At 40.7% G+C, this 21,268-nt stretch overlaps 1 protein-coding gene across 6 annotated transcripts; it reads left to right on the plus strand.

Annotated features, from left to right (window-relative positions):
• The first annotated feature begins 2,192 nt into the window (after positions 1-2,192).
• Positions 2,193-19,722, plus strand: LOC104139594 (zinc finger and BTB domain-containing protein 5). 6 transcript variants are annotated; one of them, XM_068925909.1, is made up of 4 exons: positions 2,193-2,372; positions 2,871-3,059; positions 8,816-8,884; positions 14,184-16,338. In XM_068925909.1, the coding sequence occupies exons 3-4, from the start codon at positions 8,871-8,873 to the stop codon at positions 16,213-16,215; spliced, it is 2,046 nt and encodes a 681-aa protein (XP_068782010.1). In that variant the 5' UTR covers positions 2,193-2,372; positions 2,871-3,059; positions 8,816-8,870; the 3' UTR covers positions 16,216-16,338. The 6 variants fall into 6 exon arrangements, with proteins under 6 accessions (XP_068782010.1, XP_068782012.1, XP_068782009.1 ...); XM_068925911.1 differs by lacking the exons at positions 2,871-3,059; positions 8,816-8,884 and adding an exon at positions 17,117-19,722 and having other exon boundaries at positions 2,202-2,266; positions 14,184-15,964; XM_068925908.1 differs by lacking the exons at positions 2,871-3,059; positions 8,816-8,884 and having other exon boundaries at positions 2,202-2,266.
• Positions 19,723-21,268: the final 1,546 nt, after the last annotated feature.

Genomic DNA, 21,268 nt, shown 5'->3' on the forward strand with positions numbered 1-21,268 from the left:
GGGTCCCCAAGAGTGGAGTATGCACAGCCTGACATCTCTAAGAGCAGCCATAGTGGGAAGGATCAGACCCAGGCAGGCAGAGCCAGGCTAAGGAAAGGACCTTTCTATGTAGAGAAAGGTCAAACACACCAGGCTGGCAAGGGGAGCTGACCTCTGGAGCAATAAAACTCTTGCACTAGGGTCAATGCTTCCTTTATTGGGTAGTTTGTTGATATTTTCTTTCTATTAGCCCCAGAATTCAAGCTACTAGAATGTTAAACCACTGGAGTGCAAAAACACTAAAACCAAGCCAGAAATAGGTGTCTTGTGTGCATCAAAAAAAAAAAAATCCAGTCCTGTCACAACCCCCTTCAAGCCTCTCTTCTCCTTGTTGGTTGTGCTTTCCAGTCCAAAACTATTCCCTGTGTTTGGCTTCCTTAGGAAGAGATGCCAAAGGGCTGAGAGCAACTGCTGGCTGACAGCCCTCTCAGTTCCTTCATGCACAGTCAGAATGATCCTGCAATCAGTGTTATCCTAAGAACCTGGGCTAGGGTCTCCCCAAATACAGCTGCTTCCTTCCTTTGGATGGACTGTCAGTAGGACTCTGTGGAGGCTGTGTTTGCTGGGCTGGCCCCTGCCCAACCAAAGACACAAGAGCAAAGTTTATTCCTCAGATAAACAGGAAGATGTTGAGGGGAGAGAAGTTGTGTAGAAGCAGTCTTTATGATATATGTGATATTAAGAAGCTGAGAGATCCTTGGTAGGTGTTGCTTGCTCCTAGTGACTGCAGGCAGTAGGTTTCCCCAGGAAATGGGTTAAACCAATCTGTGAAGAAGGAAGGGACTGAAGGAAAACAGGAAATAGACTATGTCCCTGGAGTCTGACAGCCTACATGGATTTGCTTCATCTGGGGTTATGGTTGACATTAGCTTTCATTATGCTTGGTTTGCTGCATTAGAGATGTTTTAAAGTAAGTCATGTTGTAACAGGTTTTTATCCTTCCATTCACCCTTGCAATAGCCCACAGGATGAATATCCTTTAGCCCCCTCCCCCACTGTATGTCTTTTGTGGGATCTGACACCCCAAGGACAAGTTTGGTACTAGGAATAGCAAGGAGGACTGAAAGGGTATGAGGCCTATGAGAACTTGATGTTTCACTCCCTCTGCTAGCTGGTCCACATAGGAGACAGTCTACCACTACCTGTGAGGAGAGCTAGCACTCTCTTGTGGTTTCACATCTACTCAAGCTGAGAACCTCAGCAGGGTGATCCACCCCACACCCATTTCTGCACCCTCCTGGAGTTGGTCCCAGACACTGCCTGGGTGGCTGCCTGCTTATTTAGATCGGATTGCAAATGACCCTACAGAGAAAGTGCAACTTGCTTTCAATCAGATCAGCAAGCTGCTCTGACTCACCCTGTAGTCATGCACTTAAAGGGAACCCACGTGACCGAAAGTGACTCTCCTTTTCTGTTCTTTGCAAGTTGGTTTTCAACTAACTGATTCCCCTGGGGTGCAGCAGCAACCATACACAGGTGAAGTGGTGAGCATCTCCGGTAGCAGAGGGGGAAGAAAACACACTATATCACCTTTTGGTAGCAGCTTGAGGGGCGGGTAATTTCAAATGTCCTTAAGGTACAGCCTGGACCCCAGCGGCACGCAGTGATACAAGCCCGGAGAGATGTTGCATGCGATAACTGACACACATAGATGCTCACAGCCCAATTATCACCTCAGACTAGGACTCCGGGAAAGGCAGGTTTAAGCAGCGCTGATAATACTGGAGAAGGTCCCACGTTTTGTGCAGGAGGAACTGGTGCAGAACTGACCTGCTCCGGCTGGTAACACGCTCCCTTTGGCTCTGGAGACCCAGCCCCCCCCCCCCAAAGTCTCCTGTATTAGAAGTTGCCGCCTTACCCGAGGACCCCCCAACCTAATAGGGCGCAGCTAGCAACTGAACTTAAAGGTAATACTCATTCTCGTAAACTTTCTTCCCGCAACCGAAGAGGTTATTGATAAACGTCCGGCGGCCCCGATAGTGTATCAGTAATGACGTTACTGATTGGCTGATCCTGTGTGTTGGGGCGCTACGGAACAGTGGATGAGATTCTGTGATTGGCTGGGTGGTTTCGTATCGCTGTGGCTTTGGACGCTTTCTTTTTGTTTTTTTTTTTTTCCGCCCGCTCTGCGCTGAGTGGGCTGTGATAGGATGACGCCATTTCCGTGTGCTAGCGAGGCTGCTGCGGAGTAGGGTTGGATGGGGGAAGAGATCAAAACGAACTGGAGGTGGAGTTGTTGGGGTTGAACATAGCAGCTATTCTTGGTCTTTTTCGCTTTCTGGGATCTCTCCTGCCTGCATATAAAGAGAAGCAAGTAGGGGACTACAGGTGAGGTAGGTGGGTGGCGGTTAGTGGTAGCTGCGTGCGAGCGAGCGACGAAGAGGTAGTTGGCTGTGTTGCGCGCGTGCGTACTATGAACTGGGGGGGGGGGAGGTGGCTCGCAGGCGCGCGCCGGGGCGCGAGCTGGTGAGTGTGAAGGGGCGTGTGCGTCAGCAGGCTGAGGTGGTTTAGTCTTGACGATTTGGCTATTTAGTTGACGGTAAGGGGAGTAGGTGGTGTGTCTACTGTGCGTGATCTGGGAGGTGAGTAACACAAGTGGCTCGGATAGGGAATGGGCTATACCTTGCTCTCTGTGGCCTTTCCCTTGCACCCACTCGGGTTGCTGTGAGCTCCTTTTTACAGCTTCTGCCTTGTTCTTGCAGTCTTCTGCAGCACTTTGTTCCTTCGATTTGGGATGTGTTGGGGTAGTTAACTACTGCTTTCCTATGTGCAGTTCTGTTGGACTTGAATGAAGCTTCTACTTTTGATTGTATGCTTATGTTGTCATTTAGGTTTCCTCTTAGCAGATTCAAAGTTTTTGTTGCTATATGCAACTCTGTCATGTTCAAACCACCAGCTACAAATACAAAGACAAGAGGGAGTGAAGTATTTGGAGATGCTGTTTAACACTTAAAAGAAAAACCTAGTGAACTGAAACTGATATTTCATCTCTGCTTCAGAACCTGTAAAAAGTACTTGAGGTATTGTATGTGTTTTAAAAAAATCTAGAATTTCTGCTTGCTTTGCAGATGGTAATGATAGTTGTATAAGATACAGTGTTGAACATATGATATATTTCTAATTACAAATTATGCAAAGATGAAATGTAAATACAGTCTGGAATCTCTAGAGCTATATATGAAACTTGAATATCCAAGTTGATCTTAAAAAAAAAAAAAAAGCCTATGACTTCAGTTTACCTCTCTGCATATTCAAAAACAAGTAGAGAAACAAGTAATCTTCTCTGGAAGTTAACTTCATTATTTGAAATTCTTAAAGAAAAAAATGTTTAGATGACACTTTAGGAAGAACTACTTGTTTGTACTTGATGATTGAATTGCTCATAATAGTTCATGTTGTGGAGGGTAATGTTTACTCAAATGGAGAAATGTTATCTATACTGCCAGCATACAAAAATTGTGCAAATTATAGCTGTTTCTTGTAACTATATGTTACCTCTGTCACGTTGACACAATTATGCTATAGTTTTTTCCTCATATTCATGCTAACAAGATCAAGCTGGTAATCGTGTTGCTGCTGCTGCATTCTGTTGTAAACTGATACAAAGATTGTATATTAAGCTTTTAATGTTCTGAGTCATACTGTCAAAAGACAAGTTTTTTGAAGTTTTAATTGATCTTCCCAAACCCATTTCAAAGCAAATAATCACAGTAAATCTCAAATGAAATATGGTATTGATCTGTTGAATCCATTATGTGGATACAGTTTGGAAGTTAAAACCTTTGTTGAAAAATGATGTAGTTTCTGTGCAGGTGGCACAACTGCTATTTGTTACTCTGATCTAAATTTTCCTGGGAAAAGTACTTTCCCTTCCCCTCCATATGGAATTAAACTAAATGTCCTTAGTTTCATCCAAGTGGTGCTTTAAAAGAAGATGCCTACGCTAAACTGCCAAGGGCTGAGAGGGGAGCTGTTAACGCTCTTGAACTTTCAGTGAACAATAAAGCAAAGTTAAACTGATATATTTAGAAATTAATGCTATATTGAGGCAGGCATCATGCTGAGGTATCTATGGCTGCTCTTTCCCTTTGGATACTCGCATGCAGACCTTTAGTTTCACACAGCATTTGTGGTTTCATTCATGAACAGAGGATTGTTCTGAGACAGGAAATGTTGGCAACTGGGTTTTCTTTTTTTTTTTAAAGTTGGAACCCCTCTTGAGGGGAAGATGGCCAATAGCAAAGACTACCATGAACCCCAAAGGACAGTTTTCTGGGCCGATACTGCGGAAACTGTAAATTCAGATTAATGCTCATTGATAGGAGCTTATGCTTTCATGTTCTTCACTGGCTTTATTGTCAGTTCTATGTGGCAATCCATACACAGTTGCTTTCCCTGTTTTTTCCCCTTGTAAAATAAATCAGTGTTATTCTCCAACTGAATCTTTCTGTTGTATCCCTCTGTCTTATCAAACAAACTATCCTGTTCTTGGGAATAGCTAGTTTCTTGTATCTAGGTATATCTTACTACCTTCCTAAATTCAAGAATGGAGTCCAAGAACTTAATTTTCAGTTTTCTACCAGTGCCTAGCAAACACTGTGCTTTCATATAACGGGCTAGGAAGCATGTCAAGTCTTTATCCTTTACACAGGTCAGTCTCTATATAGTACTGACTTTGAAGCTCAAGTGATAAAGGTGTTAGCCAAGAATTAGCAAGCACCAGTATTCAGAGTCCCAGTTCATGACTGCTTTGCATTCTCTTCTTTGTTATAACAAGGAAACACCTTAGCTGGTGACTTAAACTGGTATGGCACATCAAAATGCAGGAACTTGATATTTCAGTCTCTTACTGTGTGTCTTGCTTTCAAGTGTGATACTATGACTGAGAGGTGCGTGATAGGGTTGGAGATAGGTGATCTAGAAAACGGAGCATAGGTGGATGGGCACGGCACGCACCCTGCCATCACAGATGGCTTTGGTTACTTCAGACAGCCAAGTGTGTCTCTTCTTAAGGTTTTTCTGAATTCTCTTAAACATGCTCTCTGTGGCTAGCAGACTGCACTGTTATTGTTTAACTAGCAAGTTGATCTTGCAACAGGTTGGAGTACCAGTTTGCAGCACCTTTCAGATGGTGATTAAAACATTAGACACTCTCTGAGCCACATAGTAATCTTTTGTCCTCCATTGGAGGGATTGGTGCAACTAGCAGCAGCTTCAGCAGCACAGTTTATCCCCTCTGATTCCTTGGCAAGTGGTAACTCATCCTCCCTGACACTGGGGAGATAACATGTGCATGTTGAACTATGCATAAAACTGCACTAAGCAAACACTGAAAATGTAATGTTGTAAGCTTAAATGTCAGCCATTGAAATCACTACCTGTTCCTTTTCTATATTTCTCAGATATGAAATAAAAGTCCTATGATGCCTGTCACTTAGTATTGTAGTGGATGCATGGATCACCTTCGCATTGCCTGAGGTTTTGGTTGGATGGGACAAATAAGTTAAGCGATAGTTAAAATCATTTCTGGAAGTCACATTTCATATTCAGTCTCCATATACCCTTAGAGCTATTGAAACATCTAGCTCCTTGTTTTGAAGTGATATAACTTGCTGAAAATGCCAAAGACACTTAGATCCCCTCTCCCCGAGCTTTTTTGAGCTGTATTATTTTTATCAGAACAGTTAAATACAGTATAAGAGCATTTTAATATTTTGTAAAATGTAACTTAAGCTAATAGGCAATCAGTTAATATCAGCACACTTCCAAGTACTGGCTCTTTGCCAAGGATATCAAATACACCTAAATATACATTGTTATTGTTGAAGAGGGAGTGTTAAGATGCAGATAGTAGAATGTGTTGCATTTATCTGGTAAGGAAAAAACAAATCTGATTACTTTTAGGCTAAATATTTTAATATGTTAATTTATTTTCTATTCTTCTACTTAATGGTATATATTTTTTAAAATGCATTACTTTAAGAAAGTTTTTTTAGGGGGGAATTGGGGGTTTTTTATTAGTATTCTGACTGTGTTTTTCAACATCATACTATCATCTAAACTACATTTAACACTTTATTACTGTGGCCAGTAATAAAACATTAAATCATAATTTAGAACTATCTTATTTCATGGAACTTTATAATGAGTTTAACAACTTCAGCAAACTGATTCTCTTGTTTGTTTGTCCTTTTTCAACAAGTAACAAAAGATCTTGATCCTGCAGTGGTTTCCCTGCAAGTATGCTTTCATAAGTGTGTACCCTTTTTTTTTCCTTTTTTCTTTTTTCTTTTTTTTTTTTAAAGGGGGGAGGAATGGGACAGTTCAATTTGCATGCATCCTATCTTGTTGCAGCTTAAGAATTTCTTTGGACAAATTCATAACTTTCTGTCCCCTCCTTTCCCCCCCCCAAATAGCAGTAGCACCTTTTTCTCATGTTCCCTAGTTGTCTTGTTGGGCAGGTGAAAACATGTAGAGTGTGGCTAGTTTTTAGCTACGTGTATGCAAACTGACTATTTTCCTGCCTTTCCTAAGAGGATAAGGGATTGAATTAAGACTCTGTGAGAAAGTAGTTATAAACTTGGCTCCTCCTGTACCCAGCCACCAACTTCAACAAACCTTCTAGGAATTCAGTATCTACTTATACCTCTATTAAATTTGGTTGTAATTGGCTGAGAGACTCAGAGGTTAATAATTCAAGGGAGGTGGATGAACAGGCAGTGGAATTCCAAGTCTTGTTCTCCTAGGAAATCAAAACACTTGTACATACTTTTTGCTTTTTTTTTATATTTTTATATATATTTATAAAAGTCTCTCTCTGTGTGTGTGTGTAAAAACTCCTTTTTTTATATTGAAGGCTTAGTTTCAGAAGTTTATGCTTTATCTCTATTCCCATATAGTAGGTGTATGTCACCACTTATTTGGTGAGCAAACAAGTTAAAAATCAAACATTTACCAAGCACACCCTCTATTCAAATGATAGTTATCTTTTGAGATTATGATCAAAATGTTAAGAGAAAGAAAAAGCTGATTCTTTTGTTCTTATGAATAAATCAATCTGACACTTGAAAAAAATGTGTCATAAAACTCTTTCAAACGATATCAAAGCAAACTGTTAAAGCCATGGAAGTAAACATTCATGGAATGAAGGATCCAGCAATTCATGAGTTAGTGACTTCCCAAGGCAGAGATGATGTCTGAGTACTTAATAACCCTCAATAGTGTGTGGGGTTTTTAGTTTGTGTTTTTTTTTTTTTTTCCTCTCTCTCATGAATATATGCAGTTGCATTTGAAGCCATGTGAACTTGGCTGTGGTAAGGAGTTCCATGGCTTAACTACACATTGTGAAGAAGTACTTTCTTTTGTTCTGAACCTGCTAGTTTCATTCCCTAGCCCCTAATCCTAGGGAAGAGAAAACAATTTTCTTCACCATTTGGGTTTTTATATATATTTTTTCCATGTATATGGAAAAATATATTTTTTTTACAAAAATTGCTTAGCTACAAATATTTTATATTTTGTTTTCACTTGTAGTGATTTGAGTAATTATAATACTAGGCTGTTCCCTTTCCTGATTCTTACTAAAAGAAAATTGAACTGAATGCCTGCTGTTTATACCAGTGTCTAACTTATGACCCACTGACTGAATCTGACTCGCCAGAAATATTCATCTAGCATTTCCTGGGTGTCTAAGATGTGAATTGGAAGATGATTTGAGACTTTATAAAGACTGCAGAGACTAGCTATCTGAACAATTCATCACACAATTGGAAGTATATGTTGTGTGGCCAAAATAGATGTTCATCATGACTAGGCATGCACCACCACGTAGTTGAAATGTATGCCTTCTAGTCATATGGTGAACAATGAGTCATTTGGTAGGGGAACAATTGGGATGTACAGCCTACAAGTACTTCAAGGGAATCTTTGTGGCCAGCTGTTGCTGAAAGGTGAGACCTCACTGACCCAAAAAGGTAAAACCAGACTGAATATATCAGAAACCAAGCCATTCAAAAATATAATATTAATATTGACTTAACCTGAAATATTCTGTATTTTATTGAGTGTTGCATGTGACTAGCACATAATGTATATGACCCAAACCAAGCTTTTCAGTTTTCAAATGCTCATGCATAAGATCTCACCTTTAATGTTACTAGGAGGATTAAATTAAGGAACAAAATATCCTAGGCTATTTTAACAAGAGCATGAATTAGAGATAGCGGGCTACTAGATTAATGTACTTTAAACAGTTGATTTGCCTTTGCTTTTGTGAATACATATCTATGTAAACTAAGCCAAATTAAAGGCTTATCTACATGTGGGTTTGTTATGTGACTTTAATCTCTTAAAACAAGTAGTATCTATGTATAGATATGTTACAATTTTTATTGCAAGCTAAATGATCAGCTCAAATTTGTGAGTAATTTTGAAAGTGAACTGCATTTGTTCTTGGAGATCAGATTTGTTTGGACTTCTCATTTTGCATTACCTTGGGAGTATGCCAATTGGTGTCCTACCCCCCTTTGCATTGTAATAGGACTGATATGTCTAAACTTGATATTTACTGCTCTGAAGCTATACTGACAAGATGTCATTTCATAGCTTTTAATGTTGTCACACAGTCAAGATCGGTTAATTTGTAGTTGCGTGCTCCTGGAGTTGAATTCAGCCTTTGTCACTGCTGCTACCATAGTTACATCAACTGTGCTTTTTTGCATATGCCTTGAGCCTGGATTATCTGAGTTTTTAATCTGACAATACACACGTTCTGCAGGCCTGTCCTAATAGCTGTTGTGGTGACCACAGGAAGGGACATCTGTTTCTGCTCAATGCTGCTACAAAGGTAAAGGGCTCAAGCAGGTTTACGCAAAAAGTAAATGACTGATGATGCTCTAGCTACTTGTGTTTTGGGGGGGTTATTTCTTTGTTTTTAATAGGGCTTTAAGAGTTCTTTTTCACTCCTTTCTGTGCCCTGTAAAGTTTTCAACAGAATCTAGTTTGTGGTAGGTAACACTGAAGGCACCAAGAAGACAACAAAGACTGTAGAGAAACCTTTTCAGGGGCTACAATCTTCTGCTTTGTGCTAGAGCCTTTGTTCTACAGGGTCTGTCAGCAAGGTCTGTCTGTTGATTCTGACTTGAGATTTCAGCCTTTATATTGTATAAAAAAAATTAAGTATTAAGCCAAATATGTTACACAAAGCAAAACTGGGGCTTGTCTTGTTTCAGGTGCAGAAAGGATGCAATTGTTTTTGAGTGATCCTTTGAGAATTTGAATCTCCCAGACTGTTGGTCAAAACAGCAACTGTGCCAGTTGTCTCTGATTCAAATACACATCACTGCTTGGGGAAAGGAACAACTTGGTCACAACTGGGCCATCCCTATAACCCATCTTATTTTTTGAATTCCAGCTTCGTATTTTGACTATTGTAAAATCCTATTTTAATTGGGTACAGTGGTGTTGTCCTCCTTTCAACCCAATCTGGGCAATGTTTGCAATGTATTATTACATCGTCTTTCAGAAAAAGATTGAGCCCCTTAGATGTTTGGATTGGTTTAATCAGTGCCATGCATTTGCTTTTCGATTTTGTATCTTAATGACATAAAGCAATGCACAGGGACTGGAGAGTACTTGGATGCTTGTAAGCAGCTTGCTGATGATAACCCTTGAAGCTGAAGCAGTTAGTGCTGAACCTTGTACTTTTTTTCCAGTGTCTTCTGTATACCTACAGTCAAGATGCATATGGACCTTAAGGCACAGTTGTGCGGTGTTTTGTTTTTGTTTTTTAACTCTTCTGCAAATACAGTGCATCGAAGCATTCTTGTCGTGGCTGCCTCTTATCAGTGGTGGTACCTGTAGGCTAGTGTTGCTGCATTTTTGGATAAGTTGTTCTAGTTAATATCACTGCATCTTGCTGTTCTTTAAGAAAAAGATTCCTTCTCTGTCTTGGTACGGTGGTTGCTTAACATTATCAAATGTCTCTACCTGTAGAGGTGCAGAGGCAGTTAGGCAGAAGAAGCCATGTTCGTAACTCATGACATAATTCTCAAATAGTGCAGCAACAGTTGGTGGCCAGCATCTTATATTGTGCAGATCAGCCCTGAAAAAAGCCATCGTAGTTGTAAAATAGGTCCTTGGAATCCTGGGTCTTAACTGGGGAATAAGATGGGAAAAATATACCAACATTAAGCTCCCCTAAGACTGGACAGATGCCATGGAAATGGTGTTCTAAATGGGGGGGGGGGGGGGCACATTTTCTTTGTTGCCATGGCAACTGTTAGTCCTCCTTCTAATTTCCCTCTAGGTCTTTTATTTAGAGTCCTGCAAACATAAGGACAAGAGCATTATCTCTGTCAGAACCCCTGGCCGATCTCAGAAGCAGGAAAAAGAAGACAGATGAAGAAATGTTTGGCAATCCTTTCTCAACTTTCCAGGAGAAGTCTGACTGGAGGGAGGTTTTTCTTACAAAGGAAGAAATGCATGAATAGTAGCCAAGGGAATAAAAGAGAACATACTGGACACATGCAGAAGCAGTTATTGGAGTTCATGAAAAATTAGACAACTTTGGAGTGCACACTACAGTATTGTTCAGTTCAACTCCATCCTCTAGCCCATTTAGAATGCTTCCTCTTAGGACTAGCAGCTCCTGTCAGTCTCCTGTGCTCCTTCCTGTCTCCAGAGAGTTTGGGGATCTCCTATTTTGTTTCTTTCCCCATTCCCTTCTCTTCCCCCCCCCCCCCCCCATTTGCTGTTTGAAAATGTCTACCTAGTTATTTTTATTAGATGAACCTTTTTAATAGAAGCTGAGTAAAATCACCTATTTCCACGGTCCTGTTTTTTTTGTGTGTGTGTATATGTATATAGCCAAATATGTCAAACTTTTGTTTTACTACACAAATTCATCTGTAGAAATAAGGGAGACCGACAAAACACTTGATCTCGTTACAGTGCTTGTTTTGGGTATTGTAGCCTTGGTGCTGCCACTTCTAGGGATTGGGTTTGTTTTGTTTTGGGTTTTTTTGATGTCCTGGTAGTCCTGGACCCTCACAGATGAATAGAAGGGATCCCCCCTAAAATATAGAGGAACTAATTACAATTGGAGGCAAATGTCTCTTGGCTGCCTTGGATTTTTTTTCACTGGCAGAACTTTCCACTGTTTCTTTAACCTTCCATGTTTATTTACAACTCTCATTCTTTGCTATACTGTATACTTCAGGTATGGGTGCACTTGTTGGTCCAATAGGTTATGTACTGAAATTTTTTTCTGGCTAAGATCTAGAACATGCATGTCCTATATCTAAGAAAACTGTGAGGTGCATGACTGCTAGCTGCATCTCAGTTCAGGGATAGCAGATTGCTGTGCTTCCCTTAGCTCAAGTGTGTGATGAAGCCAGGATGGGTGCGTAGCTGGGTTTCTGTGTGACCAGGCAATGTTGATCTTAGTGATTTCCTGCTGGTTTGCCTTTTCCTATTACCTTGGGGTTTCAGATCACCCAGCCAACTACATCATTGTTATCTCTGATTTGACTTACTCCTTATGGTAGTGCTGCGTGCGCAGAAAGAGACATGAAATACTTGAACAGGTCCCTTCTGCTCAGGCTCCAACAAAGACTTCATAAGCCAAAGCAGCAGAATGCTGGATGTTCTCTACATCCTAATGTCTGTAGTGGCATCAGGACGTTAGGTTAAGAATGGAGCATCTGTGCCTAAAGCTTCCTTTGACAGCAAGGAAAAGACACCTTAGCAAAACACCTATCTGTAATATTCTGCATCTGACTAGACTGAACACAACACAATTGTCTTTTGTTACTTAATGTTAGGCAGCTGTTCAAGTATTGCAGACTGCAATTGCTCTGTCCTTTTCCATCACTAGTGGAGCTGTTGGTCAGTTTTGACTGAGGAGACAATATAGTAAGTTCCTACAAGTTTTGCAATAGTTGGTGACTGGGCAAGTAGAAGAGGGAGCCCTAAATTAGTGTCCCCACTTGATGCAAGGCTTTACATATGTTTGACTATTACTTGTTCTATTTGGCCAGCTGATGGCTGATCAGCAAACATAGTTCAGAATCAGACACAGTTTGAGCTTTCTCTAGTTAGCAAATAAGGAGGAATTGAAGATATTTCAAAGGGGAAGAAGTCTGAGAGGGTGTGTTTGTGCAGGGGATGTAGGGACATGGGACATATTAACCTGGTTTTCTAACGTGAAACCTGGTCTCCTACAGTTGGCAGAATAACTCATATCAATTTAAAATGTATTCCAAAACAGGATCATGAACCTTTCCAGGGTCTGTTCACATGTTAATAGAAATCATAGAATAGTTGAGGTTGGAAGGGACCTCTGGAGGTCATCTAGTCCAACACCCTTCCCTCCCCCGCCCCACTCAAAGCAGAATTAACTAAGTTGCTCAGGGTCTTGTCTAGTTGGGTTTTGAATATCGCCAAGGATGGAGACTCCACAACCTCTCTGAGCAACCTGTTCCAATGTTCAACCATCCTTGCAGTAAATAAGTGTTTTCTTATGTTTAAATGGATCTTCCTCTATTTCAGTTTGTGCCCACTTTTTCTCATCCTTTCACTGGGCACCACTGAGAAGAGCCTGGCTCCGTCTTCTTTACTCTTTCCTGTTAGGTATTTATACACAATGATAATATTCCCCTCAGTCTTCTCTTCTCGAGGCTAAACAGTCCCAACTCTTTCAGCCTTTCCTCATATGACAGATGTTCCAATCCCTTGATCATCTTGGTGGCCCTTTGCTGGGCTTGCTCCAGTAGGCCCATGTCTTCCTTGTACTGGGAAACCCAGAACTGGACACAGTATTCCAGATGTGGTCTCACCAGTGCTGTGTGGAGAGGAATAACCACCTCCCTTGACCTGCTGGCAACAATCTTCCTAATGCAGCCCAGGATGCTGTTGGTATTTTTTGCTACAAGGGCGCATTGCTGGCTCATGGTCAACTTCTTGTCTACCAGGACCCCCAGGTCCTTCTCTGCAAAGTTGCTTCCTAGCTGGTCGGCCCCCAGCCTGTACTGACGCATGGAGTTATTCCATTCCAGGTGCAGGACTCTGCACTTCATAAGGTTCCTGTTAGCCCATTTCTCCAGCCTGTTGAGGTCCCTGTGAATGGCAGCACAGCCCTCTGGTGTATCAAACACTCTGTGACAGAGTGCACCCTCAGCAAGTTTGCAGGCAATACAAAATTGGGAGGAGTGGATGATATGGCATTGAACTAAGGCCTGGGAACAATACAAATTTATGAACTAAGTTGCTGGTGGAGAGTACAAAGCACAGGCACATGAATCCTATTGATCCTACAGCTACTTGCTCACCCTGAGTGTAAATCCATCGGTGGCCTTTTCTACATTGTCAAATTTTATGACTCTTATCGATCTTATGCGTTCTTGAGCAAACTCATTGTGTAAAATGAACACCCCATGTAGACAAATCTTAAAAGACTGACAGTATTCCAGAGTGAACTCTGCTACTAATACAGGTTATATATCTGTCTGGAGTTTTCTATGCCAATTATGCTTGTAGTTCATGGCTGCACACACATGAAAATAATCATCAACTCTATTTTAAAAGCTCCTATGCAAAAGGCAGATATTTGAACGAACGCTTTGCAGTGTAACAGATAGCAATTGGCTCTTTGTATACTTCTGAAGATGAAGCTAGACCAATTCAGACTGGAATTTAATTCAAACTTTTTAGCTCAAGCTTTTCAATATGAGGTTATCTAACCATCTGAACAACTTATCAAATAGTGTGTTGGATTCTTCACAAGTAGAAATTTTTACATTAGGAGTGGATGGCTTACTGAAGGGTGTGTTTTAATTTGGACAGGAATTAACAGGAACCATGTATTGCATTATTTAGCTCACAGTAGAGCACCCTGTGACATGTTTGATGTTGTGCTGGCTATTATACTGTGTTAACTCTATAACAGAATTTGTTTTTTGGGGTTTTTTTGTGCTCCTTCACAGAGTTGCCAGCATGAGTATGATATCAATATGGTAGTGGGAAATTAAGATAAGTTTTTTGGTCATCTGTCTTTTAGCTGTCATCTTTCATTTTTAACCTGTTCTCACTGTGATCCAAATAAACTTTAGCCATTTTAGCATGATTTCTTCTGCTTTATTTTATAGGATCATGGATTTTCCAGGACACTTTGAGCAAATCTTTCAGCAGCTAAACTACCAGAGGCTTCATGGCCAACTTTGTGACTGTGTCATTGTGGTGGGAAACAGGCATTTCAAAGCCCATCGCTCTGTTTTGGCAGCATGTAGCACACATTTCCGAGCTCTCTTTACTGTAGCAGAGGGTGATCAAACTATGAACATGATTCAGCTGGATAGTGACGTGGTGACAACAGAAGCTTTTGCTGCTCTGATTGATATGATGTACACTTCTACGCTAATGCTTGGGGAGAGCAATGTTATGGATGTCTTGCTGGCTGCTTCTCACCTACATTTGAACTCTGTTGTTAAAGCATGTAAACATTACCTTACTACCAGGACACTACCGATGTCTCCACCTAGTGATAGAATTCAAGAGCAAAATGCGCGCATGCAAAGATCTTTCATGCTTCAGCAGCTTGGACTGAGCATTGTGAGCTCTGCATTAAATTCCACTCAGAGCACAGAGGAACAACCAAATACCATGAGCTCATTGATGAGAAGTAACATAGAGCAACGCGCTACTTTTCCTATCCGGCGTCTCCACAAGCGTAAGCAGTCTTCTGATGATCGGGCCAGACAGCGAGTCAGACCTACTGTAGATGAGTCTGTCTCAGGTGTTACTCCAGAGAGTGGGCAGTCAGTAGCTCATTCGCGAGAAGATTTTTTTTCACCAGATTCACTGAAGATTGTGGACAATTCTAAGGCTGATGCTGTTACTGATAAACAGGAGGATAATACTATTATGTTTGATCATTCTTTCAGTGCTCAAGAAGATGTTCAAGTGCCCAGCCAGTCAGACAACAGTGGAGGAAACGTTTCACAGATATCCATCGCATCCCAGGTAATAGAAGTGGAAACCAGTTTTGATCAGAAAACTACTTCTGAGAAAAACAACTTATCATGTGAAAATCCAGAAGTCAGTCTAAATGAAAAAGAACACATGGAGGTGATGGTTAAATCTGAGCCTTTGAGTTCCCCAGAGCCTCAAGATGAAGTGAGTGATGTCACTTCTCAAGCAGAAGGCAGTGAGTCTGTTGAAGTGGAAGGAGGAGTGGTGAGCGCAGAGAAGATAGAACTGAGTCCTGAAAGCAGTGATCGTAGCTTTTCTGACCCACAGTCCAGTACTGATAGGGTGGGAGGCATCCATATTATGGAGGTGTCAAATAACCTGGAACACAAGTCCACTTTCAGTATCTCAAATTTCCTGAATAAAAGCAGAGGTGGCAACTTTGGTGCTAGTCAAAATAGCAATGACGACATTCCAAATACAACAAGTAACTGCAGAATGGATGGTGATGCCTCTTACCTAATAAGTTCAGAGTCTGGGCCTGCTAATGGTCATTCCTCTGCTACAGTTTCTCATGTAGAGAATCCATTCAGTGAGCCTGCAGACTCTCATTTTGTTAGACCAATGCAGGATGTAATGAGTCTTCCCTGTGTACAGGCTTCTGGGTACCGAGCTGCAGAACAATTTGGTATGGATTTTCCGAGGTCAGGTTTGGGCCTGCACTCTTTGTCAAGGACAATGATGGGCTCTGTAAGAGGTGGAGCTAGTAGCTTTCCTGGCTACCGTCGCATAGCCCCCAAAATGCCTGTTGTGACCTCTGTCAGGAGCTCCCAGCTGCAAGATAACTCTTCCAGTTCCCAGCTGTTAATGAATGGGACCACTTCTTCTTTTGAAAATGGGCATCCTTCACAACCTGGTCCACCACAGTTGACAAGGGCATCTGCAGATGTTCTTTCAAAATGTAAGAAGGCCTTATCTGAGCACAATGTCTTGGTTGTAGAAGGTGCTCGCAAATATGCCTGTAAGATCTGCTGCAAGACTTTTTTGACCCTAACAGACTGTAAGAAGCACATCCGCGTGCATACAGGAGAAAAGCCTTATGCCTGTTTAAAGTGTGGCAAACGGTTCAGCCAGTCCAGCCATCTATATAAACATTCCAAAACAACCTGCCTGAGGTGGCAGAGCAGCAATCTACCTAGCACTTTGCTTTAATCTCCCCCACTTCCCTAGCCCCTATGAGAATGCCAATACAAACTTTTAAGATTCTGGAGTATTTCAGGAACATTAATGCTATTTTATTCAAGGCTGAAGGTTAGGGAGCTGCCCTTGTAGATTAGTAAATACTTGCGTGTGATTGTGCCACATACACAAAAGTCTTGATTCTGTAAACTGGGGATAATAATACCATACTTACCTCACAGGGGTGTTGTGAGGCTTAACTGTTAGTGAACCACTTTGAGATCCTCAGAAGGAGGCACTGTAGACAGGTTAAGAGTTATTGTTAGGTACATGTCGGTCTTGGGCTCACAGGGATGTAATCCCTATAACCAAGTAGTTAGCATTGCAGGGCAGATGGGTGAGGTTCGAGTGAGAATGTAGTTAACTCCTAATTATGTTTAAGTAGCATGTTTCAAGAATGAAAAATTGAAGGGCAAATTTCCTTTTTTAGAGATTTTGTAAAATTGTGAAAACATTTCAGTAAATGACCTATAACATAAGTTATAGCTGTGTATGAACAATAATGCCAAGAGCTTTTTACAGTAACTAACACAGATTGCATAGTCTTAAAACCAACCTTGGATGCGCCTGTCTGCCATAAACTGCTTTAAAACATGTTAATTATGAAAATAGTTTTAGGGTTCTGAATGCATTTTTGGCTCTTTTGCAGTACAGGACACTGTATAATGAAGGTACTTAAGTCCAAGACAAGTAACTTTTGGACTGTTAGATGTGTGTATATATATATATATATATACTCTGAATACAGCAAGGTCTGGTTGTTTCACCATTTTTTTTCCTGTAAAAACTTGTATTGAGTGATAAGTGAAGTACTGTTTCTTGTTTGTGCTATTCTTAGCAATATTTTAACCAACTTGTATTTCATATGTTTAAGTTTCACAGACATGGAAGTGCGAAAGGAGCTTGTCTGTATCCGATTTGTTTTTTTTAAATGAGAGATGATTTGTGGTGGCTCTTCTTACTGGGTAAGGTAGTCTCTTACTCTTTCCAGATGCTGATAGTCGGTCTGATCCATGTTACTGTGTAAGTATACTGTCCTTTTTTCATGTTATCTTCAGGCTTCAATTTCCTTCTCCATATACTTACTGTCCTTCCCAACTGTAAATTGTTCCTCAGATCAAAGTCAGGAATGAGTCTCACTGGCCGTATTTATGGATGTCTCTGTATAAAATGTAGCTATCAAGGCCAATCCTTCAATTTAAAGTAGTATGATAAATGTACTTTTTCAAGTAAGTAAAAATCTAGTATTAACTTAATTTTAAAATATAGCATTGTACACTTTGTTAAGCAGAAGTTCAGGGATCTTTATTCTTCAGGTGAATCACGTAGATCTTGTTTTAATTTCCTCTTCTTTGAAACCACTGTGGCTAATACAGTTTGCAGTCTCTTTCCTTTGTTACAGGAGCACATGAACTAACTACGGCCTTTCAACAGGTTAGGTTTCTAAATACGTTTTGGAGCACTTCTGATAAATGTTACTCTGCTCTATGGGAGCTGGGTCAGTGCTTCAGCATGTCAATTCTGCCTAGACCATACAGATATTTAACATTTTCTATATCTAAGCCGCACAGCAGTTGCTTCTTTTAATATAAAAAGTACTTGCAAACTTTCCCCTCTTTGATTTGTTCTGTATGGCAAATATCCTGTGTGATGTTATTGACCGCTTTTGAGGAACTTGTACTAATAGACAGGTTAGCCTTCTGAAGGATCTTGGATTTATATTTAGGTAAACTGAAAATAAAATCCTAATTCACAATCCTGTAACTAATTTAACTGGATGAACAATCCAAAGATTTACCTGGATGAACAATCCAAAGTATTGAATCACAGAAACAAAACATTTGTTGTCAGACCAAAGGAAATATGGAACTCTGTTTATATGTGGCTTTATATGAAACAGTAGTTCACTAATAAAGAAATACAACTTAATCTCCTCTAACTACACTACTTCACGTTGAAAAACTGCCTAATGTCTGTCAATACTTTATTTGCAACTTGAGTATCCAAGGTAAATAGGAGTGTGGAACTGTGGTGAATGGCATGATTAAATCCTTTAATATGTTAAAATCTTGCTATAGGTTTTAGTTAATGGTCACATTTCTAGCTCTTGATTTTTAAAGCATTAAAGAAATTTGCCATACTTACAAAAAGCAGTAGGAAAGAGCATATTTTGTTGGATAACAATATTGATATTGGGGTCTAATGGCATTGAGCCTCACTCACTGTCTCACTGGATCACCAATAAAATATGGTATTTTCTACTTTAATCTTATCTTGTTGGTGTGTTGCCTTATTAGTGACATCCTGCCTACTTTTTTTCATCTTCCTTGCCTTTCTAGTGTTTTCTTTAAGACTAGTTTTATCTCTATTTTCTATCTGTTTTCACATGGTGTATTGCATCTGACACCCTACCATGCATAGGAATAAAGCAGATATGGAAGTGAAGAGATTAAAGTAAAGAGAATAGAGTAATGAAACTTAAGAACTGGTAAGAGCCTTATGTTTAGCTCTACTTTTTGACCAGCTTTTATAATAAAACCTTAATGCCTTTCTGAAATGCCAGAGGTTGTTAAGGGAGAACTTTTTTTCCCCCTTAAAAAAAATCTTAAAAGTTGTTAGTTGCAAAAAGTCTCTAATTTTTATCAATCATTGATTTCTACTGTTCCTAGAGGGGCATACTGAAAATCTAGGAGCTTGTGTTTGACTGCCCTTGCTTTCCCAATATGACAGACCCACAGACCCATTCAGGTTGGAAGGGGCCTTGGGAGATATCTAGTCCAGTCTCCTGCTCAAAGCAGAGTTAGCTATGAGCTCAGACCAGGTTGCTCAGGACTTTGTGCAGTCGAGGCTTAAAAACCTCCAAGAACAGAGCTCCCACAACCTTTCTGGGTCCCTGTTCCACTGCTTGACTGTCCTCATGGTGAAGAAGTTTTTCCAGGTTTGTTTTCCAAGGGGGATTTACCACTCTGTCACTAATGAAAAACATGGAGCAAGCTTGGAGCAGCTCATCTGTGGATTCATCCCTGGGTGGTATAAACCTGTGGAGTTTCTCTTGTATAACAGCAGAAGGAATCAAGTTTGCATCAACTATGGATCCACAACTGTGATGTATCCTGCAATGTTAAACCCTGCTTTCCTTCTGTCCTCTTGCGTGTTTGTGCTGAAATAATCTTTACTGCTATGACTCTGATCATACTGGTATGTTCATTCTCAAACGGTAGAACGTTCCTGTGATGAGTTTTACAAAGTATTACTGAGTTCTTTGAAATCTAGGAGATTCTTCTGTGTTCTTCTAGAAAGAATAAGAAGGAAATACATGGAGCTTTAATAGGTTGCTCTTTTGCTCAGGTGCTTTTTAGATAAAATCCACCCATCCCTTGTTCGTACACATACTAGCCCTTACTAGATGCAGCCTCTATTCTAGTTATTCTTCATCGATGAGTGTGTGTGTGTGAAATAAAGGCATGTACATGTGCTCACATACATAGTCTATTTATTGGCTCTGGAGGGGAGGGGGGAGTCTGCCCGTTCCATTGAATTAAGTGGAGCATGCCAGATCTTTCTTTCCTGAACACCAAGGTATAATTTTGTGTTTAGAGCAGAACTGGATTCGCAAATTGTCTTGAAAAAGATTGACAGGTTACTCTTTAGTGAAAATTTTTCTTGATACTAGTTTTGGAAATGAAAGAAGGTTTGGGAATGTGGTAGGTGAAGGCTGTACATCTCAGATCTTTGCCCTATTGCTTGAAGTGAGCCCTGCTGGGAGGGACTATTTTGGTGATACATCCACCAACTGCACTGGAACATATGCATAATATCTGATGGCCCTGGCTGTCCCCTGGAGATTGTTACATGTAGGGCTTTTGCATGTGACTGAGAGCCACATGCACGCTCAGAGAGAGTGCAAACATGAAACTGATTTGGGGAAATTAGTTCAAATGGTGCCTACACATTTGGGATCTCTAAGGTCGAGGGTAGCAAGTCTGCAGGCTAAGGTCCAAATTCCCAATGAGTCTCACACACGCAGATCACGATATTCATAAATTCAGAGTCTTATTGACAGAAATAAAATACAGGAACATGAAAGTACAAGCATATATATTTTGCTATAAGGTGCCTTTAAAAATAGTTGCTGGTAATACAGGATTTCTACTGAGAACAAAGAATCATAGCTTTAGTCAGTCCTTTGTTAATTTAGCAACTCTCAATTTTATCAAATAGGGGCTATATTCCCAGGAATAATTCTGACAAAGGGATCTCCCAGAATCTGGAAGATTATCCAATTATAATTTAAAGAAACCTACAGGAAGGATGACTGACTAAAGATAGACGTCTCTGAGAGCATTAGGGAAAGAGAAAGAAAAAGAGAGAGAGAGAGAGAGAGTGAGCGAGTGTGTGTGTGTGTGTGAGAGAGAGAGAGAGAGCGCGAGCTTCACTTTCTCATATGAGTAAAGTGAGGAGATAACTGTGCTTAAGTTTTGTGGTGACTGGAGTCAAGGTCCCTGGTGTCAGGTCTGGACCTGCTTGCTTTCCTTCCTTCCTTCTTTTCTTCTACTTCTCTCTCTTGCTATGTGCAGACCCCATATTTATATGAAAAACTTACTTTGGTTCTTATGGAGTCCTTTTAGATGTACATGTGGCAACAAAAGGGGGCTTAGCTTGAAAGCTCTGTTTGGGGCAGTACCAGCAGAGGTTAAAAGATTGCTGTTCCTCCTAGGCTGAGTCAGGGGAGTGGTAGACTGCTGTTTCCCCTGGGAACAAAAGGGAGGTTGCAGAGCGCCTTGGAAATCCCACCCAGAGCAGGATCATCAAGAGCTAACAGAAGCTCTCCCAGCTCTTTCTAGGTACTGGGAGTTGTCCACAGAAGGAGACCGTGTTATCATGCCTAGAAGGAGAATTGCACTATCGTGCATTCCCATCCCATGCAGACCATAGGTTTTGTGAGCCCTGAGCTGACACAGGAGAGCGTCCAACTGATTCACAAGCACTTTAGATTGACCAAGCCCGTTTACTCCTCTTTATTGCC

This window comes from Struthio camelus, chromosome W (assembly GCF_040807025.1).
Source record: "Struthio camelus isolate bStrCam1 chromosome W, bStrCam1.hap1, whole genome shotgun sequence".
Lineage (NCBI taxonomy): Eukaryota > Metazoa > Chordata > Aves > Struthioniformes > Struthionidae > Struthio > Struthio camelus.